Raw genomic sequence first — 16,661 nt, 5'->3', positions numbered from 1 at the left:
TTTTTTTTTTTTTTACGAAAGCACCAGTTTCTTTCTTTCCTTTAAGATTCTTAACCTTCTGTGTTCCTCCTCTAAGTTTTTTTTAAGCACTGTTTATGACCCACTTGCTTCAATTTTGAAATCACTCAACTTCTCTACAACCACCCAGATGTTCAGCTTCTCTTGAAGTTAACATTTTAATATTGCCCCTTTTGGGGAGAGGGGCTGTTGAAGTGAAGGGGGTTTGGAAAAGAGAAGTCTGTTGCCCCTCACCCTCCCTATTTCTGGTTAGCATCCCCCATGACGCTAAAATATAAGCCACTATTCCCTACCCTGAAAATGCTACCAACAAAATAGCTGCTGGAGAAATATTTAATGATAACAGTGTCCTTAGCAGTGCCCACAGCTGCTTTCATCTTGCACACGCCTGCTGCCCAAGCAGCTTCAGGAACTTCAGGATGTTTGAGTCCATCCCTTTAAAGAAATATATTTAAGCATCTGTTTTATAAACGAGTGTAAACCAATTTCACCACAAATAAAAGATCCCTTGTATGTCAATTCTATCTCAATAAAACTGGAAAAAATATCTCACACTCTGAACATTTTGATTAGATATGACGCCTCAAGGCATCATTGTAGGAACAAGTATGGGAAGAATGTGGTTTAGGAAGCAAGGAAAAGGGAACCAACCTCTGATTTATAAGTATTTTTAAAAAATCATTTAAGAATGGTATTTTGTTCTTTAGAAGTTAACAAAAAAAGAAAGGAAGAACTTTATCATTAAAAAGTTAAAAATGGGGCTATTAAGGGGAAGGACTTCTGGTTTTAATAAGAGCTCTTTTTCTCATCAGTTGGTTTATTAAGAAGACTTTTATAAAAGCATTATTAAAATATGCAAAATATAAAAAAATTAAAAATAATCATGAAGCTCCTTTTCAAAGAAAAAATTCTACCTAGACAGCTACAGTGGAAGCCTGGCTTCTGGCCTTTATACACTGTATTCAGGGGTAACCTCCAGACACTCTTGATCTAATCATGGGGGGAGACTAAAGCTTCCTCGCTAGCTTTACAAAATACACATTTCTGCTCTGCCAGGCAGCCTGTTACTTGCTGAAATATGATTGCAACTATTAAGGTAGACTTGGTCAAAGAAGAGCATAGAAAATTGTCTTTAAATTGGACAGCAGATCTCTTTGGCCTTGTCAGAACCATTGATGAGAGTTTGCTACTGATGAGAAAATAATTGGAGAAGATTGTGACTCTAGTTCCTTTGGGCGTCGGGGGACAGCTGGACTTGAGAATATTTTAAGGGAAATAAAAGTAGCCACCCTGTCATGTTGGGTAAGAAAAGAACCAGATGTCACAAATGAAAACTAAGAAGATTGGATGTGCAATTCAGCTGTTTCTATTCTTGAGAAGTTTAAATGATATGCCTAATTTAAATTTAATTTACATAAATAGGTAGCTTTGGAAGGAAATTACCTGGGAAAACCAAGAATTAAAAAGATGTAGGGGCTTCCCTGGTGGTGCAGTGGTTGAGAATCTGCCTGCCAATGCAGGGGACACGGGTTCGAGCCCTGGTCTGGGAAGATCCCACATGCCGCGGAGCAACTGGGCCCGTGAGCCACAACTACTGAGCCTGCGCGTCTGGAGCCTGTGCTACGCAACAAGAGAGGCCGTGATAGTGAGAGGCCTGCGCACCGCGATGAAGAGTGGCCCCCGCTTGCCGCAACTAGAGAAAGCCCTCGCACAGAAACAAAGACCCGACACAGCCAAAAATAAATTAATTAATTTTAAAACAACTAGTAAAAAAAAAAGATGTAGGAGTGTATGTATTGGGTTGGCCAAAAAGATCGTTCAGTTAGTGAATACATTGTTCAATAAAATTCTTGGTGAAAATGAAAGATGTCTTTTATTTGTACTTAAAAGCGAACGAACTTTTTGGCCAACCCAGTAATTGCGGGAAGTTGACGGTGGTCGCTTTCTGGTACTGTCTCTTTGTACAGGCAGGATTCCGATGCGGGGTGAGGTGGTGTGAATGACCCCTTTTAGCACGATCATGCTGCAGTTATTGTGTAACTTGTCATTACAGGGAGCTTCAGAGTAACACGCCAGGTGGTCCTCATTCGTTAAATGCCTGCAGTCCCCGCTGCAGTAAACATGACCGCCCCTGCGTTCTCCAAGTGGTGAGGAAGGATGGAGAAAACAAGGGCAGGCACTTTTATGCTTGTCCTCTACCGAGAGAAGCACAATGTGGATTTTTCGAAGTACGTGTACGACCTATCAAGCTTAATGATAGTGTCCTTGAATACTTCAGTTATTAAAATGTAACAAATAGTCCGTTTCTGGTTTTACCTTTAAATTTAAAAGCCATGCTGACTGACATTTAGTCTAAAACCTGAATGCTGAATAACTGAAAATTCAAAGAGGTTCATCCCCAAAAGAAGAATTAATCAAATGACAGCTATTCCATTATTAGAGTATATCATATTTGTAACCCCCTTGGCTTACAAAGAGAGAGGTATTGAGTCACCAGGTGACTGATAATCCAAGATAGATATTTGCTCTTCCTGACTTCAGTGTGACATCCAAACCTTTGTTTTATGCACTGGATAGAAGAACCCAGGGAAATAATTTACATGCCCTGGATTTACAGTAAACGTAGCAAATCCTACCACACAGGCTTAACCAAAACAAGTGATGGCACAATAACAGTTTAGATGTAGGTGATTCCCCAACCTTTCGATCTATGAGTTTGTCCCTGCAAATGAGTGTGAGATACAAGACAGGAATCTGGGCGCTTTTGGTCAGTCTTTCTGCCTTCCACAGAACGAGAGCCTCTCACTTCTGACTGTGATCCTGAGGTTTAAAGACAGATATTTTTCCCAGCTGCTTCATCTGGTGCCTAACTAGAAAAAGAAAGTATGGATCTGTTTCGGCACTGGAGCAAAGTTTTCTGATTGGGCTTGCTGAGAGAGAAATGATCTGTCTTCAGTGTGATACCTTCCTAAGGAATTCCCCAGGGAAAATTTGATCATGATCTTAGAGCATAACCCCTGCCCGAGATGTGGCTCCGTCCTACTCAACTTCCTGATCTCCTCCCCTCAAAGCTTGTATAGATGTAATGGAGAAAATATTATTAGCAATATTAACAATATCACAGCCTTCTGGGTAGCTCTCTTGAGGCCAAAATTAATAAGGATAAGAATAATACAATGGAATTTGTGTGAATTAGTCCTGGTAATTCTGTATTGGATGCTTTCTTTTCCTAGGAGACTAAGGAAGGTTAATATTAAAATCATAACAAATCTTTGACCTTAATAGCTTAAACAGAGCTATATCAGGAACACTGGTGATTTGCTTTACAGAGAGATTTTCAATAAAGTGAAGGAACTTCTGTAAATATGCCTTTGGACAGAGGCATATTATGGACATTAGGCATATGTCAGAATTATGACAATTTTCTGTGTGATTCAAGCAAATTTGTTAGAGATGCTTCTTATAGGATATAAGGTTTTTTAGGGGCAACGACTAATGACTTACGTGTATCTTACAATGTCAAATTAATAGGAACAGCAGTGAAGACAGTACAGTACTAATCAAATGCGTCGAGGCTCAGCCTGTCATTCTACCTTCCATCTAAACTTCACAATCTGTTTTTCCCCCCCAGTGGGCAGATTTGTCCTTCCCATTCTGCAGCCATGGCAAACGCTCCATCATGAGAACAGTGTTGAAGATTGGACCTAATAATGGAAAGAATTTTTTTGTGTGCCCTCTTGGGAAGGAAAAACAGTGCAATTTTTTCCAATGGGCAGAAAATGGGCGAGGAATAAACATTATTCCAGGATGCTGAAGTTATTGCAGTATTTGAGAACTCTTCCTTTTATTTGTGTGCCATCTTTTCATTCAGTGTTTTTTTTTGCCTTGATGAATGCTATATGTGTTTTATCAAATATACAATATATTCCATTTAGAATGTATATTTAATGCATTTAGTTATGACAATAAAGTATTCTTAGTATGCTCTTAGTCTCTTGTATCTTCTTTGGGGAAGCAGTGATTTTTTTTTAGGAGTAGAGTATGCAGTACAATAAAATAATAAGGTATTCTGTCTGAACTGAATAATTTCTCAGGTATCACCACTATTCATAATATATGATTAAAGGAACTTCCTGTTTTCGTAAATGAAATGTAAGAAATGGGATCTTCATTATAGAAAATCATATTTTCTTCTTTTTTTCTATTCAACAAACATCAAGTTCCTCTAGGGCTTCCCTGGTGGCACAGTGGTTAAGAATCTGCCTGCCAATGCAGGGGACACAGGTTCGAGCCCTGGTCCAGGAAGATCTCACATGCCACAGAGCAACTAAGCCCGTGCGCCACAACTACTGAGCCTGCTCTCTAGAGCCCACGAGCCACAACTACCGAGCTCACGCACCACAACTGCGGAAGCCCACACGCCTAGAGCCTGTGCTCCGCAACAAGAGAAGCCACCGCAATGAGAAGCCCGCGCACCGCAACGAAGAATAGCCCCCGCTCGCCGCAACTGGAGAAAGCCCGCGCACAGCAACGAAGACCCAACGCAGCCAAAAATAATACATTAAATAAACAAACAAATAAATAAAAACATCAAGTTCCTCTAGATGCTAGAGATATGCCAAACACTTGTATAACTTCAAATGCATTTTTGTGAAAAGCTGGGGGGATTCAGAATATAAAAGTAACATTTAAGAAAAGAAGTCATCTCTATATCTTTAAAAGAGAAGTTGGTTTAAAAGTTTTTGATCTTGATTTTAATACCTATTAATTAATTTTTAAAAGTAAGTTCATTTCAAAAGCTTAATGTGATATTATTTTTTTATTTGTAGTTTTAACTCCTCTCCTTTTTTAAAAAATTTAGTTCAGGTATTATTATTTTCCCAAAGAAAAGAAAAACATTAATCAATGCATTTCTGCATGTTGGTGGAAAATTCCATTCAGATCTGGTTCAATCTATTTAAAAAAAAAAAAAAGGACAGCATGGAAGATGGCTGGAACCCTTCCCCCTTCTAAAACTAAATGGCCCATGCAGAGCTCTAGAAGTTAACAGCATACGAAATTACCAGCAGGGACAGAGCGTATTTCATCGTCCTGTGTTTGAACTTTACGTTGAAGAGACACAATTAGAACCAACCTAAGATCAGTGATGTTCACCTAATTGCTCAACAGGGTAATAACTACAGAGCAAACCAGGAATCAGACTGGACCATTGATGGTCTTAGTGACATGATGTGAAGTACACATAGTGTGTATTCAGAAGACAACTACAAATTAATTGTACAACAAGGGAAAAGGCCTACTGCAAATCAAGCTTCCATAAATTCCAGTCTCCAAAAATTAGCAAATTAATTACAAAGAAATATAGGCAAGTGAAACACAATAGATTTCAATATAAGTTTAGAGACTTATCTACTAAGAAACAAAGAAAATTTTACTGACAAACATCAAAGAATCAGATGGATAGACAAAGCAGGATCTTGATTGGAAAGAATGGATGTTTAAAAAATGTCATTCTTCCAAACATAATTTTGAGTTTTAAGGAAACTTCCCATCAAAATCTTAAGGAGGTTTCTGCTTCCATCGTGGAGTAAGCTCCAACTGAACCCAGCTTCAGATTCAGGACAAAAAAACAATAATGGAGAGTGAACAAAAGCAGGCAGATTCTGGAGGTGTGTAAAATGTGGAAGAATTACCTGGAGGCAATTTCCCAGGTTTTTTATCCTGAGGGCAGCATAAAGTTGGGCTGAAGAGCCAGCAGACAGTCTAGCCAACCACAGCCACCAGGAAGAGGGAAATCTCAGAAGAGATTCCAAGACGGGGGTCCCAAGTTCTGCGTCTAAACTGCCCATGACCTTGAATGACCCCTGGACCACACACACTGGCGTGGGGCAGACAACACAGAGCAGCTAAAAGAACTGGATAGATAAAAGAACTGAACCAAGAGAATTTGCACTTTGAACCCACTTGCCCTAGACAAAAGGGTCAACATTCCTCTAGACAGGATCATATTCCTGCCTAGAGGAATATACCAAATCCAGAGTCTCCACCATAGCATACTCACATGTTCAGGGTTCCGTCGGGAATTATGCAACATAAGAAGATCCCGAGTAATGTGACCCAGATTCAGAGAAAAGACTAACACCCAAGACCAGCTCCAAGATGACCACGATGTTGGAATCTACCCAGGATCTTAAAGCAGCCATTATAACTATGCTCACGGAAGTAAATGCTAAATGGAGATGATACCAAATGGAAGTTCAAATCTTCAAGAAGCAATACAGAAACTCTTAAATGGCAAATATCTAAATAAATATAAAATATTATTTTTGCCTCTTAGTTTCATTATAATACATGGGACTGTTCAAAGCAAAAAAAAGTTATAACATAGTCTTGTGAGATTTATAATGCATGTAGATGTGAGAACTGTAGCATAAAGAGGTCAAAGGAGCTATACAATTGCAAGTTTTCTACATTTTGTGTTAAGTGGTTCTATATAAACTCTAATTGTAAAAAGTTAAGTGTCTATATGTGATATCTATTACCAGACTTGGGAAGTTTTCAACCACTATTTCTTTGAGTACTTTTTTAGTTCCACACGCTTCCTCCTCTCTGAGATTCCAGTGATACAAATATTAGATCATTAGATCGTTATTGTCCCACAGATTTCTGGGCTCTATTTATTTTTCCCTGTCTATTTTTCCCACTCTCATTCAAACTGAGTACATTTTATTGATCTGTCTTCAAGTTCACTGACTCTGTTGTTTGTCATCGTCACTCTACTACTGAGATCATCCAGCTAATTTTTTATTTCAATAATTGTATTTTTCATACCTATAACTTCCACCTGGTCCTTTTTTAATAATTTCTATTTCTTTAGTGAGATTTTCCATTTTTTTCCATGGGTTTCAAGATAATTTATAATTGGTTCCAGAAGCACTTTTATGATGTCGGCTTTAAAATCCTTATCGGATAATTCTCATATCTGATTTATCTCAGTATCTTCATCAGTTGAGTGTCTTTTCTCCTTCAGATGTGTTTTTTTCAGTTTGGGGCAGGACAGGTGATTTTTTTATTGTATCCTGGATGTTTGTTATTGTGTTAGGAGGCTCTAGGTCCTATGTAAATATTATATTTTAGCATGCAGTCATCCAGATTAGCTAAGTGTGTAGGCTCTGACTTACATTGCGGGCTTTATTTCCAGTGACAGCTTAGTTTTCAGAGCCTTTGCAATCCAGTTCGGGTCTGCTTTTTTCTGGTTTTGCTGTGGGTCCTCATCAAGCCCTCTGGTGCTGTCTGCAGACACAAAAGGTGATTCCCTGGGCTGCCTGGTGCTTCTAGGACATCTTCTGCAGAGGGGTGTGGGCAGAAGCCACTGTGCCTGTGTCTCCTTATGCCACCGGGCGGAGGCAACTGGTATTGTTATCTTCCGCATCAACCACATTGGTTCCCACAGAAGCAGAACCAGGACCAGGCTGGCAGCCTTCAGAGCTGCATCTGTTCATCATTGTCTGAACCTTTGGAAGCTGCTGTGTGGTCTGCTGGTATTCATCTCTCTGGAGTTTGTCTGCCTGTTTCTTGGTACTTCAAACCATATCATATGAATATAAAGGCTTTTCATGATTGGGGGAAAACAATGAGAGGGGGTAAAAATGAGGAAGGTGATTTTAAGAGCCACTGTTTCTGAGCCCTTATTTGGTGACAGCTGGTGTCAGTTTCCATAGATTCTTTCATTTAATCCTCTTGACTGCCCTGTGACATCTATTACTGTTATTTCTCATTTTATACTTTAAGAAAGCTGGCTTGCTGTACGTTAAGTCAGAGATATGTGTCACTCAGGCTGTGGTTTGAATGAAGTTTGCATGCTCTGAATAAGCTTCTCCCCTCTCCATGTATTAAAGAAAATTGGCTGTACCCAGAATTGTATGTTGTTGATATGTACAGATAGCTGACGTACACAAACGAAAATAATTGTCGGATGACAATAAGATCGTGGTCATTTTTTTTCTCTAAAATTTGTCATGTTAAAATTTCTATAAATTTCTTTGAAATCTCCATTACTTTCCATTGCTTTTATTTACTTAATTTCTATTAAAATTCTTCTTAAAAATCCGTTATTTTCATGTACTTTCTAAAGGTACCTGCCATCGCATATTCTAGACCACCATTATTAGCAAGTTGGGGTGTGGGATGAAGGAACAAATGTTCCAATGAGTTTCCAAAAAATTTAACCTCCTTTTTCTTGGTATATCTTTCCAGCACTTATATCTCTTCTGGAGCTTATGCTAGTGTTTGCCTTGTGTTGTATTACTTGTCCTGTCTGCGTTTCCTGATGTTCACCTAAGGGGTTGTATGTAACCCTTCTTTGTTCTTCACAGACTCTTACCCAAGATTGTGCCTTGTACACAGTAGAAACTTGGTAAACATTTGATGAATCTAATAGATGAAGGTTTAATATCATGTCAGTCTTTTGAACATTGTTAACCTTGTTACCACTATTCAAACATGAAGTCACTGAAATGTCATTGAAAAGAGTGTCACTGGTTTATTATAAAAGAGAGAGAAATTCCTCGGTGTCTAAAAGCTGTTAAACCTTTCTGGTAATTTAAATGAAAGTCTTCACGGACAGGCCCAAACTACTCAGATCAAAGGGTATGCATTCACTGGAAAGGAAAGAAAGCATAAGGCTGCCTTAGTGCTTCCCTGTGTTTCATAACATACAGAGATGAAAAAGAATGTGAGTACCCCTTGCAACGCCCATGAGTTTGAACCTCTTCATTTTGTAGGAAACCAAGTCAACTGGTTTAAATCACTTCTTAGTGTTTAATTCAGGTAATCTCTATTGAGCACCTACTATGTGAAAAATTCAATGATACGGGTTTTTTTGTTTGTTTGTTTTTGTTTTTTTGCGGTACGCGGGCCTCTCACTGTTGTGGCGTCTCCCGTTGCGGAGCACAGGCTCTGGACGCACAGGCTCTGGACGCGCAGGCCAAGCGGCCATGGCTCACGGGCCCAGCCGCTCCGTGGCATGTGGGATCTTCCCGGACCGGGGCACGAACCCGCGTCTCCTGCATCGGCAGGCGGACTCTCAACCACTGCGCCACCAGGGAAGCCCAATGACATGTATTTTTAAAGTAGATCTTGCCAATGCCTAAATGAGAGAGAGATAATAAGGGATAGCAGCTCTATACGCAGAGTGTGGAAGGAGAGCCCACACCTGATTCAGGAGCTGGAGGGACCTCAGGAGAGACAGCAGCTGGAATTTCACCTTGGTGAAGATTTGCATATGTGCAAGGGCATTTCAGGCTGTAGGTGCAGCATCAGCAAAGAAGCTCAGAGCACGGGGACTGTGTGGCGAATAGCAAAGAGTCCTGTTTGGCTAGATCATAGGGAATATGAAGGAAAATACAGGGGGAAAATCTGTAAAGGAAGAATTCATTCCATTTCGCTGCTACCAATGGAGTTCCTAGGATGGGCCAGTTCTTTGTTCCCAGGATATAAAAGTAAAAAGTCACTCTTTCCCCTTAGGGAGCCCATGGCAGAGAAGCAAGCCAGTGCACACCACCGGGACCTGTGCTGGGTTAATGATGCAACCCGTGGGCCTTCTGAACAAATGAAAAAAGGAATTATTCTGCCAATGCTGTGCAAGATGGTATGTATAGTGTTTAATTACTTAGATTCTAGAAAACCATTGAGTTCTGGAGTCAGACCGCTAGTTCAAAGCCTGCCCCACCCCTGACCCTGACCTTGACCCTGTGACCTTGAACATGATATTTTATTAGGTTTGGGATACTGTGTGCTGAGTCTTAGGTACCTCACCTGTTACGTGGCGATGATACCATCTGCAACGCTGTTTTGAGGATAAAGTGCTGTATCTGTTTAAAGGGCTGAGCACAATCCCTGGCCGTCAAAACACAAGAGTTCATTTTTTTATCTTCATCGTTCCTACTCCTCCTTGTACCCTTACAGCGGTTATCGTGGGAGGTTTCAGGGAGGAAGTAGCACTGGTAATGGCCTTAAAAAAGGGTGTGGATTTCACCAGACAGAGAAGGACTCGGGATGGAAGGGAGCAATGTGAGGAAAGCGTGGGAACAGGAGGAAGTGTGGTCGTGTTTGGGGAACGGAGAGCCTGGAACTTCATAAGGAAGGTATTAGGAAGAAGACGGTGGACTCAGTTTTAAGTTTCCAGTGACACATCAGAGACTTAGGAACACAAAACATGAAGGAACTATGAAAAGCCTTCCTTCATGAAGAACTGAGAGAGCCGTAGGTTCATAGGAATCCAGGCATCCATTCGTCTAGATAGAAATCATATATCCCAACAGCGAGTATAAATCTTCATCAACTACAATCACTCGCATCCCCTTCTCTCCCTATTTCTTTGACTGCAGAAGAGATTCTGGCTTTGAGCACACGGAAGCACTGCATATAGTGTTTCTGGGAATGCAGGTCATGGGGGGTCGCACAGTTTCACCCAGAGTGATGGGCCCCAGCAGTGCATAGAGTCCCATTCACTGAAATCTATTTTTAAAGGGGTGCATCCAGTGCTTGACAAGGCAGAGCAAGGCCCCCAAACACATGGAGAGTGGATGAACTCTACTGTTCTTGGAAGTTGCAGAATAAAGGCCAAGGGTTTTGGGCTTGAAATACTTTCTATTTATTATTCAAATCCTATTTGCTTCTCTAATAAAAGAATAGTGAAGGAGTGGAAAACACAGGAAATTAAAAGAGATGAAGAAATGAAAAAGTGATGGTAGGAAAAAAGAGATCTTATGAACAGAAAGGGAAAGACAGAAATGTCTAAAGCATCTATCGGATATTATGCCTCCATTTTTAGCCATCAGAAACACAAATATATGGATAGTCAACAAAAGAACAGCCTTGTAAATTTTTAAAACTAAGCACTAGCTTTTGGACTAAATGCTATCATAAAATGCAAAACTGCAAAGCAAATGAGCAGTCTCATTACAACAATTCCCCACCTACTGTCTGTGTGCACATCTCTGTATCACTCCCAATCGCTCACCTTGGCATCTTGGTTTACATATTAATAAATATTCATCTGCTTTTAATATGCATATATCTTTCTCATTATATTATTATACTCAGAGTGTTTAGCTCCATTTAAAAAGAATTTATTTTGCTGTCAATGGCAGAAAACAATTTAGGAAACTGAACAGAGCAGGAAAAATGTTAAATCTAACTATCTGAGTTGGTTATGGACTCATTAGTTTAATAACTCGTTTTCTCCAAACTTGAATAATTTGAATGCATTAGGAATGACCAGCACTAAAAAAAAGAAAAGTGTGTTCTTAAAATGGTAAACACTAGATCTAGGATCTGAGTTTGTAGTTATTACTTATTTAAATAACCAAGCAAATTCCACTGAGATATGGTCTCGCTTTCAGGAATGGTCTATTAGCAGGCAGCAGTGAGCACAACAATTAACCATATCAGCGCATTAAAACCTAATGTGTAAAGTCCGCACAGCAGCAAACACACATCCTACCACGGCCTATTAAGTAATCAGAAGTGATTGCAGATAATTAGCTCGTGAACAGCTGCATAAACTCAAGTATCTCATTTTTTAACAGACATGGAGACCTCAAGTGGAAGGGAGGTCTATCAGCTATGTCTTGAACTGGGCGGGAGTGTCACCATGAAATAAAATCAAGGACGGTTCTAAGGCTGGATGGCAGATGGCCACTTTCAATTTTCTTCTGATAATACGCCTAATGTTCATGTGGATATAATTCTATAAATGAGAAATATGGAAGCAAGGATACTACCGATGACCAAAAGGCTCCTGTAAAATTGGAAATTGAAATAGGATAAGACAGAAATCAATTTGTAAAGTTCTCTTAATGAGTGCTTATTATTCCCATATATCCCTTCTGAATGAGATTATATTCAGACATGTATCTGAATGATGGTATATACAGTAAATATATAGTTGCATTTGAATTAATATATGTACTTGATAAGTATTTTCTTAAATTAAAAAATGCAAAAAACACAGTTTCATTTTTTTCTATCCCTTTTTAACTAAAGGCAATATGCTGGATAGACCATGATAACAATCTAGAAATCTGAGGGGCTGATAGGAAAAAGAATTATGTGTGTTCCATACAAGTCCAGAGAAATATGAGATTATACATTTAATAACAAGACAAAATTCCAAAAATTTTCAGAGTTCTTAAAATGGAAATGAGTATACTGTAAGGTGCTTAGGTCCTGCCAGGAACGTCATCAACTAAAGTCAGTGCCTGACTTCCTGCAAGGCTGGATGTGCTTAGAAGGACCTCAGGTTCTATCAAAGGTTTTTTTCCCCATTGTAATCTCAGACACTAGAGGAGAAGGTACATTGTAAAATCCCATCTCTAGGGGAGATAGTACAGCAATAAATGAATGTATTATCGTCAATGGTGCTAAACTTCGGGGTGGTACTTTCTGAATACTTGCATTAAAGATTTGATATCCCGTGAAATTACATTTACACATGTTCACATGCTTATTGTTTTTTGACAGAAGTTTTCATTTTATTTATAGGCCTACTAAGGAGAAAATGGATGGGTAGATGGATAGACGGATACATAGGTAAATAAAAGATAATAAACATACAACTAAGAACCATGAATTTCACTCACAGCGAATTAGTTCTATCATATGTATTTTATATTTGTTTTCTCTCGAGTTATCCTCATTTATAAAAGCATTCATTCAACAGATGTTATTTCTGTGCCTGTTGCTGGGCGAGGCTGAAAGCGTAGATGAAGAATAGTGCCTCAAGGAGTTTAAAGTCTTCGGAGGGAAGTGAGCGTTCAAAGCGGCAACCGCAGTCACAGTTCAGTGTGACAGAGATACGGGGTTCGAAGAGAAAATAGGAGAGAGAACTCCCATGACAACCTGAAAGACACCAGGAGGCAAGGCTGGGGATGAGGAGTGTGCCAGGTGGCATGCAGGAGGCGGCTGTAGGCAGAGAGAAAGGTTTGTAAAAGGCGCTTCGGCCTGGAAAGAGGCTCTTGATGGCGCCTCTGATCGATGGCTAGAGCTAACCAAGTAACTCTGGCGCTGGTCCTTTTTCCCGTGTTGTTCACTCATTGCGAGTTGTTGATTGTTCTCATCCAGATTTCCAAGAATGGTTACTGTAACTACTGTCTGTCCCCTAGGGCCAGTGCTAGGAAACGTGCTGATAAAAATGTGAACCCGCAACATCAGCATCGCCTTAGGGCTTGGTAAATGCTCCAGGCTGGAGGCCCAGGCAGGCCCGCCTTAACTAGCTCTCCAGGTAACCTCTCTACAGGCTCAAGTTTGTGCACCACTGTTCTGGAGCAGAGTATCTGCATGTGTTTTAGAAAACATTTAATCTAATATACTAGAATAAACATGTGACAATTTTTTTAAAGTGTGCTCTAACAGGTAAATTAATCTGAAGTGAAATGGGGATGTGAGGTTGGAAAAAAAAAGTGAATGCACTGGGAGTCAGGCTGCCTAGTTTCTAACTCCAGCCCTGCCTCTAAATGGTAAGAATAATTGCTGCTAAATAATGTCTCACTCCGCCAAGATACTGAACTTCTCGTGGACCTCGGGGTCTTCAGCCATTAAACGAAGAGGTTATACTGGAAGATTTCTAAAATCCCTTTCCAAGTCTAAAATACTATGGTTCTGAAGGGGTTTTAACATTAAGTATTTGCATAATTAAATAAGTTATGCATGCCAGTCTCTTTGCAGGTGATCTTCAGTTGTTTTCTCCTCTTGTGTCTTTTGAAAGCAGTCCAGCCCTCACTCTCTGCTGTGTTTCCCATCCATCATTTTTAAACCTCCTTTTCTTTCTACCTTCCCGCTATGGGGTCAGTGATTGGTTCCCTACATAGTTATTTAAAATGGGATCCCCTCACTTTGATACATATTAAAACTCCCGTGAAGTCTCCTTGATTAAAACTCCCCAATAGACTTTTAGAAGAAAACAAAACAAATAGTCTTTATCTTGGAGTGTGAAATATTCTGTCTTGAATGTCAAGTGAACAGTTCACAGGGGATGGGAACTAAGAAGAAAACAATGTTTCACTAAAGTTAAGATTTCAGAAGCTAGAGACCTAGAGAAAAAACTGAACCTTTCCCTTTGTACACAGTCCATTAGAATTTCCCTTCCTTCCTCCCTCCCTCCCTCCCTCCCTCCCTTCCTCCCTCCCTCCCTCCCTTCCTCCCTTCCTTCCTCCTTTCCTTCCTTCCTTCCTTCCTTCCTCCCTCTCTTCCTCCCTCCCTCCCTTCCTCCCTCCCTCCCTCCCTCCCTTCCTTCCTCCCTTCTTCCCTTCCTCCCTTCCTCCCTTCCTCCCTCCCTCCCTCCCTTCCTTCCTCCCTTCCTTCCTCCCTCCCTTCCTCCCTCCCTTCCTTCCTCCTTTCCTTCCTTCCTTCCTTCCTCCCTCTCTTCCTCCCTCCCTCCCTCCCTCCCTCCCTTCCTCCCTCCCTCCCTCCCTCCCTTCCTCCCTCCCTCCCTCCCTCCCTCTCTTCCTTCCTCCCTTCTTCCCTTCCTCCCTTCCTCCCTTCCTCCCTCCCTCCCTTCCTTCCTCCCTTCCTCCCTTCCTCCCTCCCTCCCTCCCTCCCTTCCTCCCTCCCTTCCTCCCTTCCTCCCTTCCTCCCTTCCTCCCTTCCTTCCTTCCTTCCTCCCTTCCTTCCTCCCTCCCTCTCTTCCTCCCTTCCTCCCTTCCTTCCTCCCTTCCTCCCTTCCTTCCTTCCTTCCTCCCTTCCTTCCTCCCTCCCTCCCTCCCTTTCTTCCTTCCTTCCTTCCATCTTCTCTTGTACTGATTTCCTTTCTGTTGAGCTGCCTTGGCACCAAATCTTGCATATGGGAAACTGTAAACTTCTAAAAGGCGGGGTTTGGTAAACCATAACATTTTGCATCACACTCCAAACAAATAATTTCTCCATACAAGTTTAAGGGATACAGACTTAAAGAATCAGTGCTGAATGCCTTGTAATCTTAGCCCCGGTAAGACTGGTTCTCTTGACAGTCCTTGGAGCATCTCTCCAAGATATTTTCTCTGTGTTTTTGCAACGAGGGAGTTTTTCGAGTCACATATTTGCTGCTTCATCTGCTGCGGCTCCCTTTCTGTTGTGATCTCTGACCGCGGAGCTGACACATGCGGGCTCTCTCTCCTCTCTCTTACACAGCGCAGCATGTTGGTGCCCCATGTTTTATGTGCCGGCACCCCACCCTAACATGTTCCTGAATAACGCGGCTTCTGCTCGAGCGCCCTTGAGACCCAGTTAGAGCATGTGCTTGGTTGATCTAAAACTTTTCAGTAACCCTTCTCTGCCTCGAATAGGAAATTACAGGAGAATGCTCTATTTCAGCATCACTTTGCAGTCATTCCACCTTTATGTCTTCCGGTCTTGCATCCCCAAATTGACCTTGTCTGCTGTAGCCGATTGTCCAGCGCTCTACAAAGGGGCTGCGTGCGTCCAGAACACGTCTCCAGAACTCTTCATTTTGTTTCGGGAGCGAGCATAGGTAATTCTGATTCCTGGTCAACTCCAGGGGTGTAAAATCTTCAAAGCTGTTGTCTGGTCTAAATATATTGGAAGGCGTTCACTTCTGAAGAGTACATCATCTCCGGAATGTGGATCACTCTGTAAGCCTCTCTTGGAGCCGCTCTTAAAGGAATATTACCAATGGTCTTCTAGATAGTCTCTCTCTGGATAATTGTTTTGTCACAGGTCATTTTTGAGCTACTTACTGTCACCACTATATGCACAGTATTAATCTAATTTTATTCCCTCAACTTGTGTGTATTCTCATCTTGCTCCGTCCCTTTCCCCTTTGTAACAGACAAGCGTAAATCAACCAAAGGGGTCCTCATAAAAGCTTTCTCTAAACTTCAGATCAGTTCAGGGCCCTCTGTGGGTTTTTTGTTTTTTTCTGTTCAAGTAAATCCTGTGTATTTTCTTCCTAGAAATAATCACAACTGTAACAAAATAATGTACTGGATAATTGTTTAATGTCTGTCTTCCTCCAAGTAACCCTCCACACAGGCACGGGTCTTCTGTTATTCAACATGGGATTCCCAGCTCCTAGGCCATCGGCTTCAATATGGTAGGCGTTCCGTAGCGGCTGTTGAATTAACTTTATCCTCTTACTTTACTAGTTTTACTGACTGCTCTTTGGCTGTTATTTTAATTCTAAGAATGCAATCCTTTGGCCACCAAACTGATAGGGAAGTCTGCTTTGATGATAAGCTCGCTCTCCCCATAGGCAAATCTACATGTGAATTAAGCCTTTGAAATACAAATTGCTATGGAAACAGCCCCGGGTTCAGTTTGGAAGTGGAGGCTGAGGCTGCCCTTCTCCTGGTGGAGGGAGCTGGTCACAGACAAATCCTGGCTGCCTGGGCTCTCCAGCCCCCAGCACCCGCTAGTACCTTCCTTCTTCAGGTGGGTTACGGTACAATTGATTGTGATTAGAGCACTTAATCTATTCACTGTAACAGATTAGCTTCCTGCTTGATTGTGTTACAGCTTCATCCATTTACTTTGTTTCGATTGTTGCTGGAAATATACGGATACAATCAAGTTTCTGCCATTGTCAAATTCCTCAGGGTGTTTCTAAATTTCTCCACATAATCTTTCTGACTATTCCTTAAGGTATG

At 41.1% G+C, this 16,661-nt stretch overlaps 1 protein-coding gene across 1 annotated transcript in view; it reads left to right on the top strand.

Annotated features, from left to right (window-relative positions):
- Window positions 1-3,871, top strand: part of NEIL3 (nei like DNA glycosylase 3) — a 41,454-nt gene extending 37,583 nt beyond the window's left edge. Inside the window, exons 9-10 of the mRNA XM_030829907.2 lie at window positions 2,072-2,246; window positions 3,650-3,871. Of these exons, the coding sequence (XP_030685767.2) occupies window positions 2,072-2,246; window positions 3,650-3,832 (358 nt within the window). The 3' untranslated portion in view covers window positions 3,833-3,871. The remainder of the gene's footprint in view (window positions 1-2,071; window positions 2,247-3,649) is intronic.
- Window positions 3,872-16,661: the final 12,790 nt, after the last annotated feature.

Source organism: Globicephala melas, chromosome 21, assembly GCF_963455315.2.
Source record: "Globicephala melas chromosome 21, mGloMel1.2, whole genome shotgun sequence".
Lineage (NCBI taxonomy): Eukaryota > Metazoa > Chordata > Mammalia > Artiodactyla > Delphinidae > Globicephala > Globicephala melas.
Note: the sequence above shows the minus strand (reverse complement) of the source record. Positions and strands in the feature narration are given on the sequence as shown.